The sequence below is a fragment of the Coenobita brevimanus genome, chromosome 67 (assembly GCF_032717465.1).
Source record: "Coenobita brevimanus isolate Jiangsu-jjx chromosome 67, ASM3271746v2, whole genome shotgun sequence".
Classification (NCBI taxonomy): domain Eukaryota; kingdom Metazoa; phylum Arthropoda; class Malacostraca; order Decapoda; family Coenobitidae; genus Coenobita; species Coenobita brevimanus.
In genome coordinates, this window is record NC_137020.1 from 1841964 (window position 1) to 1868789 (window position 26826).

General features: G+C 40.6%; 1 protein-coding gene across 1 annotated transcript in view; it reads left to right on the forward strand.

The window, feature by feature from the left end:
* LOC145405488 (neurotrimin-like) overlaps window positions 1-22261 on the forward strand; it is an 87020-nt gene extending 64759 nt beyond the window's left edge. The window contains exons 8-9 of the mRNA XM_080276839.1: window positions 5492-5612; window positions 21897-22261. Coding sequence (XP_080132965.1) covers window positions 5492-5612; window positions 21897-22261 — 486 coding nt within the window. The remainder of the gene's footprint in view (window positions 1-5491; window positions 5613-21896) is intronic.
* The last annotated feature ends 4565 nt before the right edge of the window (window positions 22262-26826 follow it).

Genomic DNA, 26826 nt, shown 5'->3' on the forward strand with positions numbered 1-26826 from the left:
GTTTCTGCAAATATTTTTCATCATTTCTTCTTCAACCAGTTATCCATATACAAATTGGGACTCCCTGTATTGCTTGGATTTTGTAGGAGGAAAAGAAGACGGGAAGAATGGAGTGGGACCAGTGAGGTAGGGGATGGGTTGGAGCAATAGTTGGGACTGGCAAGAATGAAGAGATGTTAAGGTGAATAGTGGATGGTTAGAAAAAGAGGCTTGGGATTGGGTTATTGTATATGAACTAAAGATATCAGGATGCTTGCTGGCTCTTAACCATGCGGTCAACTGGAAGGAAAGCTATCATCACCCTCCCTTGGATAACCGGTGGAGAAAAAGAACGAAATCATCAAAAATATTGGAAAGAACGACAGAGAGAGAGGGGGAGGGGAGAAAGAGAAGAATTAAGAGGGGGAGGCGAGTGACGAAGGGAAAAATGAAGGTCTGAGACGAAATGCGATGCACCGTTCAGTCTATAAACTACAGTTCTGCGAAACAGATAGCACACAGTCACCTACACTGGGTCTGAGGGTGTGCGGACGTGATTTAATTTTGGTGTTGATCGGTCAGTGAAAACGGTGATGAGGTTGGAGAAGTGATCATGGAAATAAAAGAAAAAAAAGGCACTGCATGACTGTATTGTGCTCTCCAGTCTAATGTACGGATGCGAAGCTTTGACCCTCGTGAATGGACACATGCCAAGAACCGTTGAAACAGGTTATTTGAGAAGGGTTTGTGGAGTTACATGGAGAGACACGCAGACATAAGAAAGTGAAGAAGAACTGTGGTATTGATATGAATGTGACTGAAAGTGTTAAGAAAAATACTCTGAGACGATTTTGTCTTGTGAAGAGGATGGAGAACGAGGGACGGACGAAGAAGGGATATAGAATTCAAGCGGTTTTGGAGAGGGGGAGGAGGAGACCAATGATCAGAAGGAGGGATGGTCTGAGAGAAGGGGTTGTGTGACTTGAAAAAAGGGCAACCCAACAACAGAAAACAGGGCGATGTGGAGACGATTTGTGTGTGACCACCCTTGACGAGATTAAGGATTGATTTGTGTGTGACCACCCTTGACGAGATTAAGGAGTCTGGCAATAGGTAGATAGATAGATAGATAGACAGATAGGTAGACAGACAGACAGACTGATTGATAGATAAATAAATGGCAGATCGGTCGAAGGTCAAGTTCAGAAGTCAAGTTCAGAGTTATGCATGACGTCGCCGTGCTCTCTGACTGTGCTCCATAATGCCTTATTCCTGTATTCACATCTGTAACAAGATATTTTGTTTCGTTACTTCCTTACTTTTTCCTTAGTTTTCTTTCTATTTCTATTTTTTGCTTACCCCAGTGCTTGTTGGTCGTTAATTTTTTCAGTCTTTCTACCTATATATATCCTTCCAATTCTCCTTGACTTTTTTTTTCTTCTCTCTCTCTCCTCCTTCCCGTCTTTCTCTTTCGTTTCCTCGTTTTCTCTTTATTTTATCTTTTAGCTGCTCGTTTCAATTTATAATAATTCTTTGAGATTTTCTTTTTCCTTTACCATATATGTCCCTTTCCCTCGTAACCTCACTTGTTTTTGTTCAACCTTTCGTTTTTCTTTCGTTGTCTACGTTTTCCTTTTGTATTTCTTCTCTACACCCCCTCATATTCTGGACTCACTACCTTCCATTTTTTTGTCATTTAATTTTTTCCCTCTCTTTTCTTTCCCACTGCATGACGTCTTTTTTCCAATTTTGTCGTTGTTGTATATTTTGTTTACCATATTTTTTTCATATACAGTGCGTCTCTCCATTTCTTTGTTATTATATTCTCATTTTTGCTCTTAATTCATGTTGTGCTGATGTTGAAAATCATATTCCTTTTAGCACATGCATGCACAATAAATTTAATATGTTGCATTATCCTTCTCACATCTTTTCAACGTCTTTCTCTCTCTCCGCTGCATTGTTGCATATCTTTCTGTATATATATTATATATATATATATATATATATATACAGTGGGCTCGCACAGTGCGCGTCACCACAGTGCGCGATTCGCCTTGGGCACGAGTGACCAAAAATCATAACCAAAAACCTTTTAATGCGCGAGTTTACCGCACAGAACGCGAGGCAGAGGCAAGGAGTGGCTCAAAAATGCTATTTTCTACTAGTGCGCGACCACCCCTCACAGAGCGCATCACGTGTCGTCATGTTGACGCGCAGAAGTTCCCAGGCATTCTACTGCGCAGCTTGGGGTACAAGGGAGCGGGCGCGCCATAACAGTCCCAGCTCGTGCACTGTGCGGATCCGCTCTCTACAGCTAACCTGTCGTGTACAACGTGTGGTGTTTTTTGTGCTGCCTGTACTTCGCCACATCATGGCTCCAACTCCAAGAGTTAAGAAACTTCTGATGCATGCCACCAAGTTAAAGATCATTAAGATGAAGGAGGAGGGTCAAGGAAACACGGCTATTGGGAGAACCCTGGGACTGGCTGAATCTACAGTGAGAACTGTGTAGAAGAACCGTGAAGCCATAAAGGCTGTAGTGAAGACGTACAGTGCCTCTGACCTAGACTGCCGTTCATGGGTGGGAAATCGTGCTATGATACTAATGGAGTGCTATCATGCCACCTTCATAATGCGGAAAGAAAATGAAGGTGTTCCACTCAATGGAAGATTTATTCGGAATGATGCCCAGCTCTTTTACAAGGCTGCATCTCGAAGGTTAAAAGTGGAAAAACCGTTCAGGGCATCGGTTGGATGGCTGGACCGTTTTCTCAAGTGCAAGGAACTCCGTTACGTGAAAGTGTCTGGTGAACGTGCCTCTGCCGATGAGCTGGCCACAAGAGACTATCCTGCAATATTTAAAGCAATTATTGAAGAGGGACAGTACACCAAGGACCAGATCTACAACATCGATGAAACGTCCTTATATTACGAGGCCATGCCAAAATCAACTTACATCGCTAAAAAACAGAAACAAGTCCCTGGTCGCAAGCTCCAGAAGTGTAAGATGACGGTAATGTTTGCTGTAAACCTGTCTGGGAGCCACAAGATGAGGCCAGTTGTTGTACACACAGCTTCACATCCAAGGTGCTACAAAAACCTCACGAACATGGATGCAAGTGGCGTGTATTGGTACAAGTCCGTAAATGGTTGGATGACCTGGAACATTATGGCAGGCTGGTTAACGAGGCGGTGTGTCCCTGATGCGAGAGCCAAGTGTTGGGAACTGGGCATTCCATTTAAGATGCTCCTTGTGCTTGATAGCGCACCAAGTCACCCTCCATACCTGGAAGATCATCACAAGGATTGTCGTGTTGTGTTTCTACCACCCCGCACAACGTCACTAGTGCAGCCACTTGATCAAGAACTAATCGCTACAGTGAAGCATTTCTACCATAAGGAAGTGTACGACTACCTACGCAGGAAGACCGACACACAAGAGGAGCTTCATGCCCTACAAGAAGATCACGACGAAGACCTTGATGAGGCATCTGCTCCCGTTCCATCTCCACCAGCACCTGTATCCCGACCTACCACACATGCCATGACTGTTGAATCATTTTGGCGTAACTTTACGGTGAAGGACGCAGTTGAATTTCTCCTTCAAGCCTGGCACCAGATTACAACTGCAACAGTGAACCATGCGTGGCGAATGCTCGTGCCTCACCTATGCATCACCCAGGAGACGGCCATTCAACCACTGGCCGATGCTGAGACAGCAACATTGACAGCAGCACAAGCTGTACCAGGTTTCGAGGACGTTACATTGGCGGACATACAAGAAGTGCACACTGCTACTGAGGAAGAGCCTCCCAAGGAAGTGTTGCAACGGATAGATGAGGCTGACGCCAGACAGAGTCAAGTTGAGCAGCCTAGCGTGATGGAAGGCAGGACTGAGCTTTGTATGTCAAACATTTGCAAGATCCTTGCTGCCGTGGATAAGCTCAAGGAAGAGGTGAAGGAACAGGAAGTGAGCAACCTAAGAACGGAGGAACTTCTGGTTGGTATCGACAAACTCTTCCGTTTCTACACAGACAGGCACAGGGAAGAAATAAACAGGAGAAGACAGACGCTCATAACAAGCTACACACAGCGGGCTCAAGTTGGTGAAATAGCGGAACCATCGACATCGTCTGCCCCTGTTCCTGTTGAGGATGAAGAGGATGCAATGTCAGAAGTGTCAGCATTGGACTTTGAAGGGTTTATGGCCGCAGTGAGTGACTTTGATGCTCCTGGGGAAGTGATCAAGAGGAGTCTGTGGAGGGAAGTGTTGGCGCGGTGGGGAGTGCGGCGCTGTAAGTGTTGCCACGCCTCGGAACCCCTGTTATTTAAGGTCATCAGGCCTGTTGTCTGCTGTTGTTAAGGTGACTACCCATATTTTTGTTATTGTAGCTATAGCTTTAGTACAATGTCTGAAACATATGACCTTTGTTATGTCTCTAAGGGCCAAAAAATGTCCAGGTATGAGGGGGTACCGCCCATATGTAATTATTCCCATAAGATTATGTATTCCTAGTACGCGAATTCCCAGTGTGCGAGCTCGTGCACCACCCAATCTCTCGCGCACTGTGCGAGCCCACTGTATATATATATATATATATATATATATATATATATATATATATATATATATATGAGGGTGTTGTGGTACCGACTGCGTTATATGGGGCTGAAACATGGAATATGGGTGTAGCAGAGAGGAAAAGTTTGAATAAAATGGAGATGAGGTGTCTGAAGAGTATGTGTGGAGTGACACATATGGATCGAGTGAGAAATGATGAAGTGCGAAGGAGAACTGGAGTTGTGCGGGAGATGGCTGATCGAGTTAGGAGAGGGTGTTGTGATGGTTTGGGCATATGGAGAGAATGGATGATGAATGATTGGTAAAAAAGAGAACTGGATCGGATGCGAGAGGTGTAAGGCTGAGAGGAAGACCACATATAGGATGGATGGACAGTGTGAAGAGAGCGTTGGATGCAAGTGGGATGTCTGTTCGGCTAGGAAGAGTGGATGTGTATGATAGAATGAGGGGAGAGAAATTATGAGTAAATGATGACGCAGCTCTGAGGGAATATTTGGTCTGATCAGCTGATCGGGTCAGGTGCGGGTAAGGGGATGGGTCCATTATGATGTGGCAGGGGTAAACCAGTTCTGCTGTCAGGCCCTGCTGTGGATGTCGCTGATTGCACTCCGCAGTTCACCCTAGTGCGGTGTGGTGCGGTAAGGATCTGTCCCTTCTCCCCTTGGGGCTGAGATGTGAATGAATGTGTTTGTTTGGATGAGAAAATTGGGAGTGTGTCGTCCTGTCTCGGCTACCTCCCCTTCTTTGGGGGGAAGTAGCCTAGATATATATATATATATATATATATATATATATATATATATATATATATATATATATATATATATATATATATATATATATATATATATATGTGTGTGTGTGTGTGTGTGTGTGTGTGTATGTATTATGCCTGCCTGTCTGTTAATACATCTGTGTTCACTTCAGGACTCTGGTCTGTGGCGGTCAGTTCTGTCCATGCAAGTTCAACGGATTCGTGACTTCGGACAGTACCGCTGTTCTGTCCGTAACCCACTTGGCACCAACGAGCGGACCTTCCATGTTATTGGTAAGCTGCACCTCATCCTCATCATCCGCCCCTCCTCCCCTTCCTCCTCCATGTTTACTTGTCCCTCATACACAGCATACCCACATCTCAGTTTGAAGTAACCCTTTAACTATGACGTCAGTTTTTTATTGTAGTTTGGCTACCTCAGACAATTTGATTCAGGTCTGTAGGAGGCGGTATTGTAATGAAACGGACATTGAAGCCAGTAGTAAACCTTCCTAGTTTCAAATATTCCAAGTTCAGTAATATTGTCTGGTGACAGTAACAATAAAATTAAAAAAAAAAACGGCTTTGTCGTGGCATAATTATGTTTAATTGCAGAGAGAACCTGTATTTTTTTCACAGGAAAAATCATCAGAGAAATTACCAATATGCCAGGAATCGAACCCGGGACTCTCAGGTGAGAGCCAGGCAGCATACCACTACACCACGACCAGGTAAAAGTTAACTCACGTTGTCACAATCTTGTAACCAACGTCCCTCCGCCCCCACTGTGGGCATTAAGAGGATGAGTTAACCCCCTGGCATATTGGTAATTTCTCTGATGATTTTTCCTGTGAAAAAATACAAGTTCTCTCTTCATTCTGACTTGCCGTAAGTGCTTGGGATAGATTAAAAGCATCTACTTGCCCGAGTGCCAGGGGGTTAACTCATCCTCTTCATGCCCACAGTGGGGGCGGAGGGACGTTGGTTACAAGATTGTGACAACGTGAGTTAACTTTTACCTGGTCGTGGTGTAGTGGTATGCTGCCTGGCTCTCACCTGAGAATCCCGGGTTCGATTCCTGGCATATTGGTAATTTCTCTGATGTTTAATTGCAATAATTCGATGACGTCTTTCCATTTTAATCTTGCTATTTTCGGGCTTTTCAGGGTGGACGTTTAACGGTAGCGGAATATGTGAACATTCTTTACGTTTAACGGTAGCGGAATATGTGAACATTCTTTACGTTTAACGGTAGCGGAATATGTGAACATTCTTTACGTTTAACGGTAGCGGAATATGTGAACATTCTTTACGTTTAACGGTAGCGGAATATGTGAACATTCTTTACGTTTAACGGTAGCGGAATATGTGAACATTCTTTACGTTTAACGGTAGCGGAATATGTGAACATTCTTTACGTTTAACGGTAGCGGAATATGTGAACATTCTTTACGTTTAACGGTAGCGGAATATGTGAACATTCTTTACGTTTAACGGTAGCGGAATATGTGAACATTCTTTACGTTTAACGGTAGCGGAATATGTGAACATTCTTTACGTTTAACGGTAGCGGAATATGTGAACATTCTTTACGTTTAACGGTAGCGGAATATGTGAACATTCTTTATCGTAGGGAAGAGGTTAAGCATACCGGTAACTATCCCCTTGTCCTCGAGGAATTCTATATTTTACTTTTTTTTTTTTTTTTTCATTATATTGCCAGTTTCAGAAGGCTCATTGAACTACAGTAATTAAATATAGCCGTCATTAACTCATCCTTTATAAGAGATCTTTTTCGTACTGAATGAAGTCATTTGGTTGCAACAAAAATAAACTGTAGCAAGAAGTCACCGTTTCGAATTGGTTAACTTCTTCAGAGTGATTTTTTTTTTTTTTTCACTGACACTGGCTAGTACCTGCTTTACTGAACTCAGGAAGAATCCCAAGTAGTAACAGGGGTAATGAAGGATATAGATAACATCATCACTCCGAAAGTTCTCCCCATGGCTAATGAAAAACCATCAGGATATAGCTCCAATGAAATGCAATAAAATGTTGCAGCGGTGAAACGACGAGCCTCTCCCCCATGGTGACGTCTCTTATAGTTGATTCATGGTATCAATAATTCATTTTGTTGAGGAAAAACTTTTAGGAATGGACGGTTTTGATCTAATCTTTGTTAACCTGTAAATTGAAAGACATTTCCCCTAGGCGTAATAACATCGCCTGGAGACAGCATGATTAAAATTTTTATTGCACAGTGAAGGGGTTTTATCTCGTCATTACTTTTACATTTATTTGTTCATTCATACTTCATCCAGGGTACTTTATGAGAGTCGTATGTGGTTAAAGATTATATTTTTATTCCCCTGTGTGTAAGGCAATCTATAAGAAAACTTTAATTAGTAGCCACAAAAAGCTGCAGAAATCGGCGACATAGTAAACGGGTTACTTATGGCCTTAGAGTAAGGAAGGCGAATCAGCCAAAATCAAGTATTTTATGTTCGTTATCTGAGAGCCAGTAGTTCTGTCAGCAATGGATGATGCCACACATCTTCACATGTCACTGTTTGACCACCAGTACCATGCCGTCTGCACATCATTGGCAAATGTGGTGTTATTAGCGGGGTGGTTTGTATGGCGTGCTGATGGGTCTTTTTGTATTGTAAACCTTTTATCAGAATTGTTACCCTCAAGCCAATTCATTGACAGCCAAGGATCGCTCATGCGACCTTACAGTCAGCATTAAGTCATAAAAGAAATTTAACAGCAAACAATATGCATGCTATCAGTGAGTCTGGCTGTTTTAACCCTATGACTGTGGTGGATTTGCTTCATTTGAATTAAATCGTCTGGGAATACCGGATAAATAATGCAAATTGCTTCATTCTTGTCCACACTGTTAGTAAAAAAATGACCAGTGCAATATGAAATGAAGAAAATTGCCAGAGTCGGACGGTTAAAAAAAAAAAAAAAAAAAAAACTAATCAATCTACGTTCACTTGCAAAAAAAAAAAAAAATCCAAGCATTCTACTGGTCAAGCAAATAAACACAAAGAGTAAAAATTGCGGAAAACTTTTTTAAAGACTAAATTTCAAAACAATGATTTTTTCAGCAACGAATACCGTAGACACGGGTTATGTATACCATTACAATGTATTATAAGGCATATCTCACAATCAGACATACCAACTATCCTGAAATGACCAGAATTTCAGAGCTCATTCTGAAATCCTTCAAACCCAGGTGCCTGGATATATATTTTGCCGACTGCATGGGTAACAAAAAAGTCTAACATGAAAACCCAGAACCAGTTGTTGGCTGATTCAGTCTTCTGACTCCTTGGCTCCCATTTCAGCATCTCACTCATGCTTATTGGATGTGATTCTCATGCTTCATTCATGCTTTACGTTTTTGTATTGCAGTTTCTTCTTGCGCACTTTCACTTTGGTTGTTTATCTGTTTTTTCTTTATTAATTCATGTTTTTGGTGTACACCGTAAAAACTACAGTGGTTGCCAACATTTACGATTATATATTTGTCTTCACACATAAACAGTTATGCTTGCTTGCACCGATATCGAATGAGTGATCGTTTGTGTCTGCACAGCGTTCTTACTGTTTATAAACGTGTGCTAAAACATTTCTAAAAGCTGACCGTTTTGTCATGTGTTCATCTGCATAAAATCTTGTTGGCGCTAACACACTTAATTCTTACGTAGATGGAATGGTTTGTGATTTGCATTTGTCAAGGTTAAATTCGCATGAAATGTTAAAGGACTTGTGGTGATGGATGATTCAACTGTGGTACTAAAACCGAGAGAAATATGCTTATGACGGAGATCCAGTTCATCTGTAATTTTTTGACATTTGATTACTAGATTCATGTGCGATGAAGCATGGAGAGTCTTTTAAAATGGACTGCAACTGCAGGTATTCTTATAGTACGTAAGATAGTCTGAGATTTTTTTTTTTTAATAGCATTAGCATTCGACCAGTTTAATAGTTTCTGGAGAATTAAAACCACTTGAATCCCCAAAATGATTGCAGTGATTGAGTATTTTACTGACAGCTGTAACACATTATAGACGACTCATAGACAGAACTAACACACACACACATATCTATATCTATCTATCTATCTATCTATCTATATATATATATATATATATATATATATATATATATATATATATATATATATATATATAATCATCTCTCATCAGCCGTTTGAGTGCCCACTGCAGGACCAGCCTATCCCAACCGAAGTGGGGATGATACAGCCAATGTATCTCTACCAAGTGGCTTAGGCTGTCTGGTAGAGATTGTATGTAGGGTGAGAAGTGTTTATAAGTGTATTGTAGTCTTGGAGTGGCTTTGGATGTGTGTGTAGTCTGTGAACCAAGTGTAATCGGCCCTCGTAAGTCGACTGGGTGCAAGCATTCTATATAGTATGTGACACTGGTTCAACCACAGCACTCCTAATGGCTGCCAATGCAGTACGTGGCTAGAAGAACGCTCCCTAAGTTTATTACCCTAGCGTGGCGAGAACTCTCGTTCTTCAGTGTACGAAAAAGCACTCTATACCACTGTACCACAGTGGCTCCATATATATATATATATATATATATATATATATATATATATATATATATATATATTTTATGTGACCTACTCTGGGCATAGGCTTCACAGCCTGCTTCCAAGGCCCAGTAGTCCTTCTACGTACCGCACACCTCTACATGTCACCATATATATATATATATATATATATATATATATATATATATATATATATATATATATATATATACAGAGAGAGAGAGAGAGAGAGAGAGAGAGAGAGAGAAGGAGGGACTTGTGTGTTCCCAGTTTCTAGTGATAGCTATTAACTCCACAGATTGTTTTTTTTTTTTAATAACAGAACAGAAAAAGGAAAAAAAATGAATTAAAAAATCCATACACCAGATTACAGGTTCGCTCTTTTCACAAAAACTCTGTAACAGTTGGACTTGAACAGCCGTAGGTTGAAGTTTGAGGGGAAGCCACTTTGGCGGTGCGAGTTCCAAAGAGATGCACCTCGAGGAATAAAAGAATTTTGATAGGCAGACCTTCTGCAATATGGCAGTGTGACAGTCCAGTCACGAGTGCTACCAGATGCCTGTGTAGGGCGGGGGAAGGCATGGAGTGCAGGCACAATGGATGCAACTTCGTCAGAGCATTTGTCTTAAAAGTAATTGTAAAACAGTGCAAGGAAGGCAACGTCATTCTTACCTGAAGGAGAGGCAGTTAATTTGTAATAGGATGGTTATTAGTAATTCTGAAAGCCTTGTTCTGAATTTTTTCTAGTTTCATTAGTGCTACCTCTCCACATCCTTTCCACAAGGATGAACAATATTCCAGCTGAAAGCGCACATGACTCTTATTAATTATAGCTTGCTGCTCGTCAGTGAAGAAGTTACGAACTCTGTACAATATTCTAAGTTTCTTTGAAGCAATCTAACATAGAGGTCTACCTAAGGGTATTGTAAAGTGAAACACCTAGAATATCAATACTTTTAGCGATAGAAATATTAGCAGCATTGAAGGTAATATAGGAATCAGGCAGTGTCTGTCTATTAGTAAACTGCATGTATTTGGTTTTACTGGCATTAAATGTGAGGATGTTATTTAGTCCTCATTCAGTGATCATAGGTAAGTCTTGATTTATGGAGATTGCAGTGCTGGGTTGTGAGTTAGAGATACCGAACTTTGTGAATGGGTGTTTAAGTATGAATGAACTGTGAACAGTTGAATCATCTGCATATAAATGGATGGGATTATGGGTGACAGATAAGAGATCATTCATATGAATTAGAAATAGGGTTGGAGCCAGAACTGATCATTGTGGCACGCTGGCATTAATTGAGTGGAAATTGGAATATGCATCATCTACTTTGACTCTTATTTTTCTGTTGCTGGGATATGAGGAAATCAGAAGAACAAAAGGTGTTAGGCCATAGCAAGGGAGTTTGGATAGCAGGGAATGGTGTCACACTCTGTCAAAAGCTTTAGAAATATCAAGGACTACTACAAGCGTTTCTCCATGCTGTTCAATTGACTGATGGATGGTATGCTTCAGGAGGTTGAATATATCAATAATGGATCTTTTGTGGCAAAAACTATACTGTCTACCACCAATTAAGTTGTTGGATTCAAGATGTTCAACTATGGGCCTATTAATCCCATCTCAAGTACTTCATCAAGAGAAAACATGATATCTATTGGTCTCTAATAAGAGAAGTCAGAGGAACTTCCTTTCTTTAGAACTGGGTGGATATTGGCTTCTTTCCAAGAATCAGGGAATGAAGAAGTACATATGCATAGTCTGAATAATTAAGCTACAACAGGAGCAAGTTCAGGGGAACTTTTTTTTTTTTTTCAAAACAAATGGAGAAATTCCATCTGGACCTGGAGCACTGTTAGTTGGTAAATTGTCTAGGATGGATTGTACAAATGTAGTGTTTATCTTAAATGGATCAGTTTTTGGAAGTCAAGTTCTAGTACAGGGACGTTCTGGCTGACTTCCTTTAAATTAGAAATACTGGCAAATGTATTGAGAAGAATGTTCGCTTTTCCATTTGGGTCATCTGTAATCTTACCATCTGAAGATTTTAGTGGGGGAATGGATGATAACCTGTTAAAGTTATTAATAAAAAAAATGACAAAAAAATGACAGTTTACCAGAATATTCTATTGTCATTAAGATTGTTTAATAATTTGGATGCATGGTAGGAAGAAAGTTTAATTTAGTGACAATTATTACTACTTTTCCTTGGTTTGTAGCAATTTTATATTGATTGAACGATGCAGGTATTTTTCATTTTAAGTGAGAGCTATATGCTAATGACTTTGGGTTGTGGCTGTGGCACAGTTGCTATCAAACCATTCGGGGGAGTCCGATCTTTTAGTGAAATGTTGACTTGGTATGAAATATTCCATACCAGCTTGTACTAAGTAATTAATGTGGAACTAGACAGAATTGATGTCTCTGGAGAAGAAAGACTGCCATGGAAAATCAGTATGATAATTTCTAAAACCATCCCAGTCTGCCTTATGATAGCGCCAACTGGTTACCCCAACAGGTTCAGGATGGGGAGGTCTGGGGGAACTGACTATTGAGGCTTTTATGAGATAGTGGTCGGAGGATACCAGTGGTGACGGTACTTCCATCCTATACTGAACTGGATTATTTGTCAAGAATTGGTCCAAGAAAAAGGCGTTATGGTCAGGGTTATCTGATATTCTGGTTTGTTGTTTTACCAACTGCCTGAGATTAAATGATTCTGCAGACAGCTCACACTCTAGACCAGTATCGCCAGTCATGGCAGAATGCAGTAACCACTCTACATTATGAACGTTATAATCACCCAAAATGGAGATTCGAAACGGTTCCTCGAAAAACGATAGTGGAGTTTTGGAGGCAGGCAATAAAATTACAAACTTTTGTCACCTCAAGTCAGTGATGTCACGGTTGTCATATTTTAGTTTAGTTTTCAGTTGCAATATGCACAATCGCACAGTTGCAGTTGTGATGGCTTGGTTTTAAAGGTGAACTGAGGAGTTGCTTTTACTGAGTCATTCTTGAAAGTAATTCTAACTGAATTGGGTGAAGGAGATTCTCTTTGTGTCACTCACAACCCGAATCCAACTAAACCAAGGTTATACTGAAGGAGTAGTACTTTTAATGAAAACATCAGTACAAAAGTACTAGCCCATCTGTTAATTCCCTTCAAGGAATGGCCGTTTCTGTGTGATGTAGTGTGGTGCGCCGTCGCTAAAGGTGCTAAAACCTACAGGAAATAAGCAATTTGTGTCCCAAAATCTTTAGTAAGAGAAATTAGTACAGTGCTGCTCATAGAATGCCTGCCGCATCTAAAATTACGTTTTAGCCACATTGTCAGACTGCAAATTTAACCACTAATGAAATTCCCCAGTCAAGCACGTTTCCTGTGTGAGGGAAGAGTCCTGACAATTAATTCACTCCACTATCTACTCTTCTCATTGTTCGCCCATTTGAAATTATCAAGTTTACGCACAAAGCTACACATTCAATCCTATATAACTTGCACGGAACCCGACATTACCCAGGTATAAAATCACGCTCATAGGCTGCATACCCTGGTAGGCCACCCCCTTGTGGAAGACGCCATCTCGGGTCCCATTTTACCTACTGAATCAATATTCATCTTTGGGTCCATTACCCAAGGGATATACTTCCCGTGAATCTGCTTCTACCATGAACGTGTTCATCCAGTGGAAATACGAGTAGCTTCCCGTTATCCACTCACCGTCCTCCGCACCCACGCTGCGCTCTCAGCAACTCATCCACCTTGCCCACGCACCCCCTAGCCCAAGCCTCCCACTCTCCTTCACTCACTATCCATCCTGCCCACTCACTCACCCATTCTAACCACCCAGTAACGCACCCCCGCTGTCCCACCCTGCCCAACCACACTCACTCACTCATCCGACCCTGCCTACCCTCAATACCCTCTTATCCATCCAACTCACGCCACCGACCCCACACACTCTGCGCATCTATCCCATCTCACTTGTCCTGTCCACCCATCCACCCTGCTTACCCTCTCAGTCACCCACCTACTCTGCACACCAGCTCACCCACCGACCCACCTACCTACCCTGACTACTCACTAACCCACCCACGCTACACCACCCAACCCCCACCACACTCACTCTTCCATTCAGCCACTACCTATCCATCCACCCATCCAACTAGAATAACGATTTATTTGCGGTAGGAGGAAAGGGAAAAACTCTTTGGTAATTGGTCTTCAAGCTTTACCATGTTAACACTAAGTGACGATTAATTTTGAATGTGGTTTGTTCACCAGGAGGATCAATGAATGAAGAGGAGATGTAACGATGATGCTGAATATTGATATCTTCTGATATGGAGGTAAAGGAAACAATAAAAGAATGCTTTCCTCTTTAAGAGTAAAACAGTTGAAAAACTTTGTATAGTCAGTAAAATTAGGATGTATATAAATAGTGCAAAAGAGTTGCAACTGGGGTTTTAAAAAATTTGAATAATCAAGTTTCGTTATATAAGAGCTGACAAAGTTGTTGCGCAGATACATGCAACACTCACAACGGCAATGAAATGAGTATACAGAAAGTAGGACATCACAGAGAAGGGGCTGTTGTCAATGTTCTCATTCAACTGACTTTCAGTGAGGGATAGAAGTTGAGGCTCATATAATGGAAGGTGGTACCCAACAGAGAGGAAAATATAATAAAAGTCACATATGCTGGAGAACTTGTTAGAATCAACATCAGACAAAGGTCCTGAACATTTGTATGGTCTTCGAGAGAGCGACTGATGGAGGGAGTATGTACTAGTCGGCCCCCACCCTTATACCTGAGGTTGAGTATTGTGCTCCTTTTTATGTGATGATGTAATGTACACTTAGGTTGGTGTAGATGGATAGAGCTTAGAAGAGTACGGTGGACTTTATATTACTGAAACACTAAAGGAAGCTCAGCAAAGAAAGATGGTTGCAGGATTGCAGAGTGCAGCTTTGGTGTCCGTACTATACAGTACCGTTGACTGGATTCCATGGAGTGTGTGCAGAGTTGAATAATATGTAATGCAGAACGCACGGCACCTTTCGGAAGAAGGAATAATACAAAATGCTTTCATTAGAATGGCGTAGAGAGCTTAAATGAATGAAAATATTAAATACTGATGTCTGTAAATCCTTTCACCACCAACCCTGGGAAACTTTCTGGAGGTGAATAAAACTGTCTGGTGGTAGTCCCCACCCAATCTAATATACAGTACTATAGCACTAGCCGTGTGTGTGCGTGTGTGTGTGTGTGTGTGTGTGTGTGTGTGTGTACTTTTGGCAGCCAAAACTACAAATTCAAATCGCACCAAAATTGGCATAAAAATCGCAAAAAAATCGCTGATGTGAAAAAACTTGGTCTCATCACGATTGAAAAACTTTTACTATATTTAATTAGCAATCACATTTTGACCAAATAACGCCACTCCCAGCGCCCGGCATAGGATCTGCGTAGAGTTTCTTGCCCACAGCTACAGCAGTGCGAGAGCCCTCCGCAGTAGCAAGCGCGAGGGGCCCAAAGGGCCCATGAGCACTTGTATGTAATTCCTTTATACTTGTATGTATAAAGGAATTAAAGAATTTTAAGGCCCCAGGAGAGAATGGAATATTTCCTGAAATGCTTAAGGTGGAAAATGATGAGTTGATGAATGCGCTTTTGAAACTTTTTAATGTGGCATGGGATAATGGTGGAAATCCAGAAGAGTGGAAAAATGAAGTGATTATAAAAATGCCAAAAAAGGGATATTTAAGGGCGTGTGGAAATTGGAGGGGGAAAACTTTGACACCTGTAGTCTTTTCCAAAATCTTGTTGAACAGAATAGAGCCAGTAATTGATAAAATTTGAAGAGAAGAACAAGCGGGATTTAAAAAGGGTCGAGGTTGTAATGATCAGATTTTTATCGTAAGGCATCTAATGGAACAAGCTAATGAGATGAAAATGCCACTTAGTATGTGTTTTGTGGATTTTGAAAAGGCGTTTGACAGTGTTTCACGTGGAGCTATGTTGAAAATTATGAGATTCTATGGTATACCAGAAAAGTTTGTACCGGTAAATATTATTAGAAGCCTGCATGAAGGTACGTTTTGTAAGGTAATGGTGAGTAATTCTTTGAGTGATCCATTTGAAGTTAGGTCAGGAGTGATTCAAGTTCTTTCGCCTTTGCAGTTTGTTTTGGTTATGGATTATGTTATGAGAAAGGTTGTAAGGAGGACAGGTGCAGGAATTAACTGGAAAGAAAATAAGAGGCTGATGGATTTGGACTATGCTGATGATATGGTACTGATTTGTAGAAGTATTTACGAGATGCAGAGGGTGCTTAATTGTCTGGTGGAGGAAGGAGAAAAAGTGAGATTGGTAGTAAATTGTGGAAAGACTGAAATTATTAATATAAATGTGGAGAACCAAAACGATTGTGAATTGGGAATAATGTGGAGAAGAATGTAGAAAATTTTAAATATCTGGGAACCATTGTATCATCTAATGGATCATTAAACAGTGAAACTGAGGATAGAATTAGACAAGCTTGATGAGCTGTTGGGATGTTGAAATCTATTTGGAATAATAATTTGCTTTCGGTACATACTAAAGTGAAAATTTACAAGTCCATGATTAGACCAATTTTAATTTATGGGCATGAGTCATGGTGCAGTACAATTGCAACAGATAAGAAAGTAATATATATATATATATATATATATATATATATATATATATATATATATATATATATATATATATATATATGACATGTAGAGGTGTATGGTATGTAGGAGGACTGCTGGGCTTTGATAGCAGGCTGTGAAGCCTATGCCCAAGAGTCGAACACATAAAATATATATATATATATATATATATATATATATATATATATATATATATATATATATATATATATATATATATATATATATATATATATATAGTAGTCGTTTACTAGGGTTTAGAGGTTAGACTTAAACAGACACGACAAAATGATCACAAATGGTATTAAGCATGAAAATGCCTGATTTATGAAGGTGATAAGCAACCAGTAGGTAAGAAATCGAAGACCAAATGATATGCATTACCTAGCAAGGCTGGTGGCTCTGTTTCGCTTGAGAGTGATATATATATGCTAGACATGCATATAATTGAAGAGGTTATATGTCAGACTTGTTCCAGTCTCAAAAACGACCAGGACAAAATTATTACTGTTTGGTTTGTTGCAGGCTCGAGTACAAATAGTATACAACCATATGTATTCATTTTTTAATATGCTGTGATACAGCATTGCAAATTATTCTGTAATGCATGGTGTTTCTTTAATTTCTTCCTACCAATTTCGGCATGAATGGTTTTGTGGGCTAGGAACACCCTTCGTCTTTGGTATCTTTATTATATTCACTCAGTCCTACGCCATTCACGAAGATATTTAATGTTGGCCATTCTACCTTTTTCATGAAACGTCTTTTCTTATGTTTTTATTTTTTTCTTGTATGATAATGATCCAGTTTGTGTCCATATAACAAAGAAGATACATAATATTGAAAAGATTATGTGCAACTTGAAATATCAGGAGGCAGCAGAGCAGACCTAAGATATTCTGAAGAGCACATATAGCAAAGTAAGCATGTCAGACAGTTCCAGTTCATGACAATGAAATCTAGGAAAAAACAGAAATATAATGGGGGATAAAGAAATGCCATAATTATAATTATAAGCTGGAATCATGTAAAAAATAAATGATAAATAATCTATGTATCCTTCCTATTGGATTGGAAAGCTGGAGTCTAACAAAATCCTTAAAACGTATATTTACGTGAGACCAGAGAGAAGTTGGAATGATTATGTTAGGCATCACTGTGGAGAATTAAGAGAGTTTCCTATTTGAGTAAAAAAAATTGGTAAAATCTAAAAAAAAAAAGAAAAAGAAGAAATGTAAACAGGTCTTATGCTATGAAAAGTAGATTCATCACACAGGTGAAAACCATAAGGGTCGTCCATGGCTCGGTTTAACAGTGTGCTTACGTTAAACGATGAATTTATGACAGAAGTTATGTAAGCTTCGAGCAAACCTGAAGTTAATGGTTAGATAGTGCGTAGCCGATGGTACAGTTTGATTTAACAGGAACAGTCTTTCCATGAAGTTACCATCCTCATCTGGGGATGCAGTTACTCCACAGGTGGACAGTTTAGGACTGGGGCAGGAAGTCTTCACTGGCTCTTATAGTGCCTCCCCCCCCCCCATGCCTGAATAGCTTTCCAATCTTCCCCTTAAGAGTGTTTGTTCTTTCAGCCAAAACTGCCTTCTCTGGCAGGTTGTTCCATTCGTTTTCTACCCTTTGTGAGAAAAAGTATTTTCCTAGATTAAAATGTTGACTGTTTGAAGATCTTAAATGGGTGTGCTTTAGTTGGTCCTTGGTGTAGTGCAATATAAAAAATCCAACAATATGTCCCTCCATACCATGCATAATTATTTGTACAGGTACTTCAGTTAGGTCACTTCTGAGTCTTCTCATTTCTAGTGACATGAGGCCGGTTTTCTTCAGTCTTACCTAATATGGGTTGTTGGCTACGACAGATATCAGCTTGGATATTATCCTCTGAACTCCTTCCAGCAGATCGACATCCTTCTGGTGGTTGTATGGTCTGCATACTTAGACACCGAATTCTAAGTGTGGACAAACCAGAGATTTATAAAGGTTCACAGTGTTGTTTATGCTTTTGTCGTCTGTTGTCCTCATTATTCTCACCACAAGTTGGTTAGCTCTCTCAATAATGTTAGTAATATGTTCTGTATTATTCAGTGTTTTATTAATTGTAATTCTCATATCTTTCTCACTATCAACATTTTCAACTATTTGTCCTCCCATTTGGTATGTCTCTTGAGGGGTTACCATGTCTAAGGTGGAAGCACTTACATTTGTCGACATTGAATTGCATCTGCCAATTCTCGCTCATTTCCCCACAACGTGCAGATTGTTCTACACCTGATCGAAGTCTTTCTTGGTTGCAATATTACTAACCATTTTCGTATCACCGGCAAATTTCAGTACATTACAGGCTAAATTATCATCGATGTCACTGACACAGATCAGAAATAGTATGGGACCAAGCACTGATCCTTGAGGCACACCACTGACGACTCTTGCCCACTTCGATGAATGACTTCTCACAACCACTCTCTGCTTTCTATCGTGGAACCAAGCTCTGATCCACTCGTTACATAGATGAGTTTGCACAAGAGTTTATGTGGACTTGAGGCACACCATAAACTAACATGTAATTAGTTATTAGTCCATAATTTAGTTTGATTTACTGGGACACAGACACTATGTAAACTGTGAACTTATAATGTGCTAGAGTTTTTGTAAACATGGGTAAATATTCGGGTGATGCTGGGATAGTGTTTGTAGTAAATCTTGGATACTAAATACGTCAATTTTTACGTGTTCTGTAGACGCATGATTTATAATATTTTATGTCTTAGTTGCTTCTGGGTATAAGGTATTTGTTGTTGTTGTTGTTGTTGTTGTTGTTGTTGATGTTGTTGAGTAATGTCAGCCTACCCCTAAGAGTCATGGGCTAGCTTAGCTTCTAATCATCGAACGAATGTTGCTTTTATATGGTAACTGAAATAATCGGTAATTGTGTAGCCAATGCAAAGTATTTGGGATAGGTTATTGGTATCAATATTATATTTTGAGAGAACCGTCAGATAAATATATATCATTATTCTTCTGCAAGGTGAGCGCTGGTCACTGACACTGTGTGTGTGCACCCTTAGTTCATAAATTTGCAGGTATCTGTGGGCACAACTTTGGCCTCGTCACACAAAATCGGAAGAATGCCCTAATCTAGTCTCATGGCGTAATCAGTAGACGTGCTTGGATTAGAATCCATGGTGGGTATGCAGCAGTTCGAAACCACGAGCGGTTCAGGATTTTTTTTTTTTTCTCTCTGTCATATAATCCTTATTTTCGGTAGCCTGCTCTAGTGCCCCTGTGCATCGAAGTGGGCGTTGTTGGACTCTGCAGTCTGAGTAAACTGAACTTAGGTTTGCTACAAGGTCTGTTTCAAGTTAGATCCTAGTATGAGTCTAATGGTTCGTTTAACGTTGCTCTAACACCGATATCCTGCAGGTTTCAACATTCACTGGGAACCACAGGCAAATATTAGCCATAGTTTACTCGTAACATAAACGCACCTACAGGATAATGCTTTAATGGACAACACAGATATGGTGTGAGAGGAGGGAAAAAAACACACACACAGAGAACAATGGAAGGGGGGAGGGGAGTGAATTTTGGAAATTACGTGGACTTAGATCAAACATTCTCAAAGGTAATAGGCGAGAGAGGGAAAAGAACAGAGAGGCTTTTGTCCTACTGTGGACTGTTTCTAGCTGTTAATGATGATGATGGCAGTGGAAAAGTGTTGTTAAGTAAGAGGTGGCTTAAATTTCTTTATTCCATTAAAATAGGCCTGTAATTATCTTCTCGTTTCAATTATTTATACAATCTATGTTGTTAAAAGGAATACATAAGTAACGCAATGTAATATTACCATTCAGTGTGGGAAAATATGAAAAAATAATTAACAGAGCATACGGAAAAATAAGTAACAAAGCAACACTGCCAATACATCAGTAGATACATTTTCTTCCATATTATTTTTTCATGTATGCGATGTACCCCGTTAACTCGGACATCTGGAAGATATATATACCACAAATACATACACGAGGTTATTAACGTGACATCAGAAGAAATTACCTTGTAAGGAAAAGGTTTTTCAATCGTTCCAAACTCACGAGGATGTGACCCATAAAATTTCATACACTAGAATAGGGGGGTGACAGTTTTGTGATAGTTTCACCTCCAGGTCTTAAAATGTGCTTTGCCTGAATACAATCGTTCTCATGAAAAATATTCCGACCAATGTATTGCTCTGACCCCCTGTACATACCGTTTGAAGTATGAGATGTTCACCTATACTTTATTCATGCAGGTTTATGCCGAATAGGTGGTCCGTAGCACAGTTTCAATTTTTTATACACATCTAAGTTATTTTCTTATGTTTCTTCAGGTTTTGGTTGAATTGTGCTGCTTTTTCTCAAAATAAGAGAAATCAGATCTATGACAGAGAAGACGTTGAACGACAAAATCAACCGAGAATGTCATGAATTCGCTTCAGGCCTGCTGCCCACTGAGAAATACATCATAGAACTGATGATCTTCCATGTTCGCTCTAGTGGTGCTGGTCATGTCCAACTTAGTCGTGAACAATCTGCTGTGCTGGTTGCAGACCAAGTCATAGTTCATTACATTTGGTGCAACATCTACACCAAAATCAAGAGCATGAAAAAGGCGATCCTGAAGTTATATGAAAAGCTTTCTTCTTTCTTTCAAAACAGGATGAACAGAAGAACTGAATCCTGGTGCCAGAATTGAGCCATTCAACAACCATGTGAAGAGCACTCTTTTCGAGGTAGTGACAGAGGACAAATCATCCATCAAGAAGCAGGAGATGCTGAATAGTGTCAAAATGATCAAAGATGAAGAGCTTATCTGCAAGATCAGAGGACAGCTAGGAAGATGTTTTGCGAAACGTTCATGGACAGGATGTGGAAGAAAATGGCACTGAGGAGGCAGAAGAGTAAAGAAGGATAGCCAAACTGATGAGGAAGGAAGTGATTGATTTGGCAAAACTGGATGAAGTTAGTCTGAGTAACCTCGCCTCAGACGACCACGCACAGGAGTGTCCAGAAGTTTGTAATGATGAGGAATACCAACCATCAGAAGAGGAAATGTCGTTTGTAACAGACTTCTCATCCTATTCAGTCGAGAAGACTCTTCCTGAAGACTGGAATCACATAATGCACAGCTGACAAAAAGTTAGGCCGGAATATTACCATGTCATCAACAAGTTGATGTTCAGCATGCACACATGCACATGTCAGTGGCGCAGGCTTCTGCAGCCGTAGTGGAAGTAGGGAGGTATACGTTCACCTCAATTGGAAGTACCACGACGATGGTGACCGTATCATCATTCTCGACACTGTTCCTCACAAGAAAACCAACATGACTGTGGGCAAAGCCATTGAAGAGTTTATTCTTTCCCAGATTGTGCACGAGATGTTGGATAGTGATGAGAAGGTCCAGATTACCTATCACAATGATGGTATCAGAACACAAGGGACTGGAGCTTATTCTGTCCAAGGAGTCACTATCAAGGGGAACTACTATCCTTCTCCAATGCTCAGAATTGCTTCTGAGACAAAGGAGAACCTAGCCGATCTGAAAGTGGCTGTCCTGTCGATCTTGGCAGTGTGAGGAGGCATAACTCCACAAAGTCTGTGGAGCAAGATCGACTTCATCATGACAAACAGTGTCAGCCACAACACTGGAGCTGAGGGCATGGTAGCTGAAAAGCTGGAAGTCGACCACATCCCTGACCACCGGCTCTGCCAAGTTCATTCAAGTTTGATATTCAACAGGGAACAATGCAAGCTGTGGAGTGACTTCGGCAGGACAATTGGGCCAGAGAAGATATTCACAGGATTTCCTATCATGATAGGCAACCCACAGCTATCTGTCATTGAAAACTGAGTCAAATGTCTTCTGAGACTGGTCTCCCACAACTTCAACCACCAGCAATGGAACAAAGCAGACATGTTTGAATTATTTCTCGGACAGAAGAAGAACTTGACCAAGAGACTGCAGAAGGAGAGGTTCAACTTTCTTGTGTACAGCTGTGCGGTGGCTCTCTTCTTGGACCAAGATGTGACGAGTTTCTTGCCTAAGTTCCAGTCGATTACCAGTTAGCTGGCTTGCATAGTCAGGTGTTTCGAGATGCTGGAATACGTGTGTATCTTGGCCTCAGTGGGAGTGGCGATAGGCGTTCATCTGGTGGACTCATTTGTGTTCCTCACATCCAGTAGCTCAACCAAAAATGACCAGATCATGGAGGCCTTCCCTCAGCTGTACCTGAATCTAACCACGACCTCCACGGAGAGATTGCTCAACCTGTCTCAGCCTGCCTTCTCCTTCGTGCGTGAAGAGAGGTTTTGACACGTCCTCTACCAGTAGAGTTACTGAAAGGAGCTAAGGCTGTGTTCCAGATATACAGGGATGAATGATGCCAGGTTCTGGAGATCCTGCTTCCACGACTTGCTACTGGGTGGTCGAGACAGAGAGGAGACATGTTTCAGCAACTTCCCATTTGCTCCATATATTCTTAATAATTTCCACAATCCTTGTCTATCCACCCTGTCATATGCTTTCTCCAAATCCATGAAGGATGCATACAACTTCTTTCCTTTCTCTAGAAACTTTTCCACGACATATCTAAGAATGAATATCTGATCTACACAACCTCTTCCCTTCCTAAAAGCTCCTTGTTCTTCTCCAACTAATTCCTCTGTTATTTCCCTAACTCTGTCAATAAGTACCCTACCATATATATTTCCTATTACACTAAGAAGGCAAATGCCCCTGTGATCACCACACACTTCTGTTTCCCCTTTTCCTTTGTACAGGGGAATAATTATACCTAACTTCCAATCCTTTGGGACTCTACCTTCCTCCCAGGCCAGTCTACACATCTTCCACATCCATTCTACTACTATGTCTCCCCCATGCTTCAGCATTTCACCACACACTCCATCAATTCGTGGGACTTTTCCCATTTAAACTTTCTTCATTGCTTCCACAACTTCCATCCTACTGATTTCTTCCTCTCTTCTCACACCCCTCCTCCTCCCAGCCATTCCCAAGCCACTTATATTTGCGTTACTTTCATTCTTTATGTTCAACAATTCAGTAAAGTGTTCTCTTCATCTGGTCACTTCTTCTTCCTTCTCCACTAGTAAACTACCATTTTCATCTTTCACTCCCCAACTAACTTTTTTGGCTCCCTGTCTAACTTTCTTTAGCTCTTTGCAGAACATTTTCTTACATTCCCTCCACTTTACACTCAAATTCCTTCCAAATTCCTCATCCACTCTCTTCTTACTCTCTCTTACTAATCTTTTCACCTCTCTCTTCCTTTTTACATATAACTCTCTCTTCTGTTACTCAACTTCTTCGATGCCCCCGTTTCTCATCCACTTACTATATGCCTTCTTCTTTTGCACCACAGCCTCTCTCACCTCCTAAGTTCACTATGCTGTTCCCTGCATCCCCTTTCATCTTTTCTTCACCTTACATACCACCTCACATGCTGCACAGATTCCTTGTGTGAATATCTTGCACGCACCTTCCACGTTCCCCATCTGCCCCAGTCTGCAGTTACCCAATCGCTCCTCCACTTCCCTCATATATTCTGCCTTTTTTCCATCCTCTTGTAACTTTTCTACCCTCCTTGTAAGAACTACTTCCTCCTGTCCTTCTCTTCTTCTATTTCTCCATTTTGTTTGGACTTTGATTCTGACCACCACCAAGTAGTGGTCCGAAAGTCCACTCCCCCAACCTCTATATGCTCTTGCATCCATTACACACGTTCTCACCCTGTCATCTACACACACATAATCAATCATTGCCTTCCGTTCATTCAGTTCACCATCCACCCTTCTCATCACTTGCCACGTATACCTATGGATCATCTTGTGCCTGAAGAGGGTATTAGCTATCGCCAACCCTCTCCAATTGTTTTAACATCCTGTATTTCAAAAGGTTTTGAATCAGATCTTAATAAAAAATTATATATATATTAAAACATTCCTCCTTCTACAAACTTCTTTCCAGTCATCAGTATGAGTTCTGACAGGGAACCTACACTGGCAATCTTTTTACCTACCTTGCAGACTCCTGGTCGTTCTCCTGTTGAGATTTGCCATTGCTTTTGACGTTTCAAAAGATTTTGATCGAGTCTGGCATTAATCTTTAATTTCCAAATTGCACTTTTTTTATTTTGTGTCTCTGCCTTTATCTCAAGCTTCCTTTCTGGTTGTTGTGTAGCTGCTGTTGTAGATGGCCACCACTCATCTCCCAGAGCTATCAATAGTGGTGTTCCTCAGGGCCCTCTCCTATCATCAACTCTCTTCTATTCATCAATTACCTACTGAGCTGTTCTTGTAACCCTATCTACTCATACGCTGATGACTCCACGCTTCATCTTTCCATTAGCTTCCCAACAATGGCACACCTAATGTCTCACTTGCCTCATATTTCTGACTGGGGTATAGTAAACCTGTTATTTTTAATTCATCAAAAACTCAGTTCATACATCTTTCAACCTGACAAAATCATCCGCAGATGATTCCTTTAATATTTAACAATATCGAACTCAATCCTCCATCATCTTTAAACATACTTGGGATTTCCTCCTCTCGAGATTTTTCTTGGAAAGATCATATTACCTCTCTTGCAAAATCTGCTTCCAAGTGATTACGTGTGCTAAGCTGACCTTGTGCCTTTTTTTTTACTCCTGCATAGTTGTTGACTTTATAGGAATTTTATTTTCTGACACACAAGGGGTGCTGCTGACTCCTCCTAGTGGCAAAAGGCAAAACTGCAAACGGTTGGCTCCCTCTCTTCAAATTACTGGAACTTTGGGGTAGCACCTCATACAGTATATGAGGGGCGGGGAACCAATTAATCTCGGAATAGATCAATAGCGCGAGGGGAAAAAATAGTTTCTCATTGTGCGGGTAGGCACTACTTGCGTGCACCCTGGCGAACCATTTGGCCAAGTGGCATCACACTGAAAGGGTCAGATCCATATTTCTGGCCTTTTTTCTTTGTTCGCACACGTCATTTCTGCGATTTTCTTTCTCAAACCATTATGGCAGATCTGAACGAGCAAAAAGTGTATACTGTATCTTGATTCTGCTTGAAAAAACAGAAGCCGAGGCAGAGACAGTGTCTGAGCAAGCTTTCAAGCAGCAGGATGTAAAAACACAAAAAAACAAAAAACAAATCTGCATAGAGTATGCATGTTTTAAGAAAGGCAACATGTCAGTCCATGACTTTTCACGTCCTGGTCGTCCTTTAACCTCTCTAACAAATGAAAACATCGAAAGAATTTGACAGGCAATCTTGAAAGATCATCATCGCACTATTGACGAAGTAGTGGAGGTCTCAGGCTTATGCGGAGTTCAGTCCAATGGATTCTGACACAAGATCTTGGCATGCACCAAGTCTCGGCAAAATTCGTCCACTGTCTTCTACCGGACGATCAATGAGCAAATCTTGTGAACATATGTCGGGACTTGAAAGAACAGTTGAGAAAACTGACCTAGATTTTCTTTCAAATATCATTACAGGTGACGAGACCTGGGTTTACGGGCATAACCCAGAAAACAAGCAGCAGTCCAGTCAGTGGATGACATTTACATCTCCAAGATCATAAAAAAGTACGTCAAGTCCAATATCGTGGGAATGTTGATGTCGTTTCTTGTCATTGAGGGAGACGTCCATAAAGAATTTGTTCCCTCTGGACAGAATGTGAACCAGCAGTTTTAAATTACAGTGCTGAGGCATCCACTCGTAAGCATCAGGCACAAACATCCAGAAAATGTTCTTGCATTATAACAATGTCCCATCACACACTGCTTTGTCAGTTTAGCAGTTTTTGAGAACTTAGAAATCTACTTAAATATGTGGAAGTCTTTGGAAAAAGTGACAATAGACGACTTCAGGAAGTGTTTCCAGGAATGAGAAAAGCTCCAGGATGAGTGTATAGTGACCCAGGGGAAGTATTTTGAAGGGAACTGAAATGGGGGAAAATGATATCTCAAATATGAATTTACTACGAAACCAGAGTTTGTCACCATTATTACAAGCAGATGAGCCAATTTATGTGTCATGTATGGGAGGAAAATTACACAGCGGCCTGGCCCAACAGGACTGTCATGCTTAGCAGATGCTAATAACTGTTTACCTAATACAACTAGATC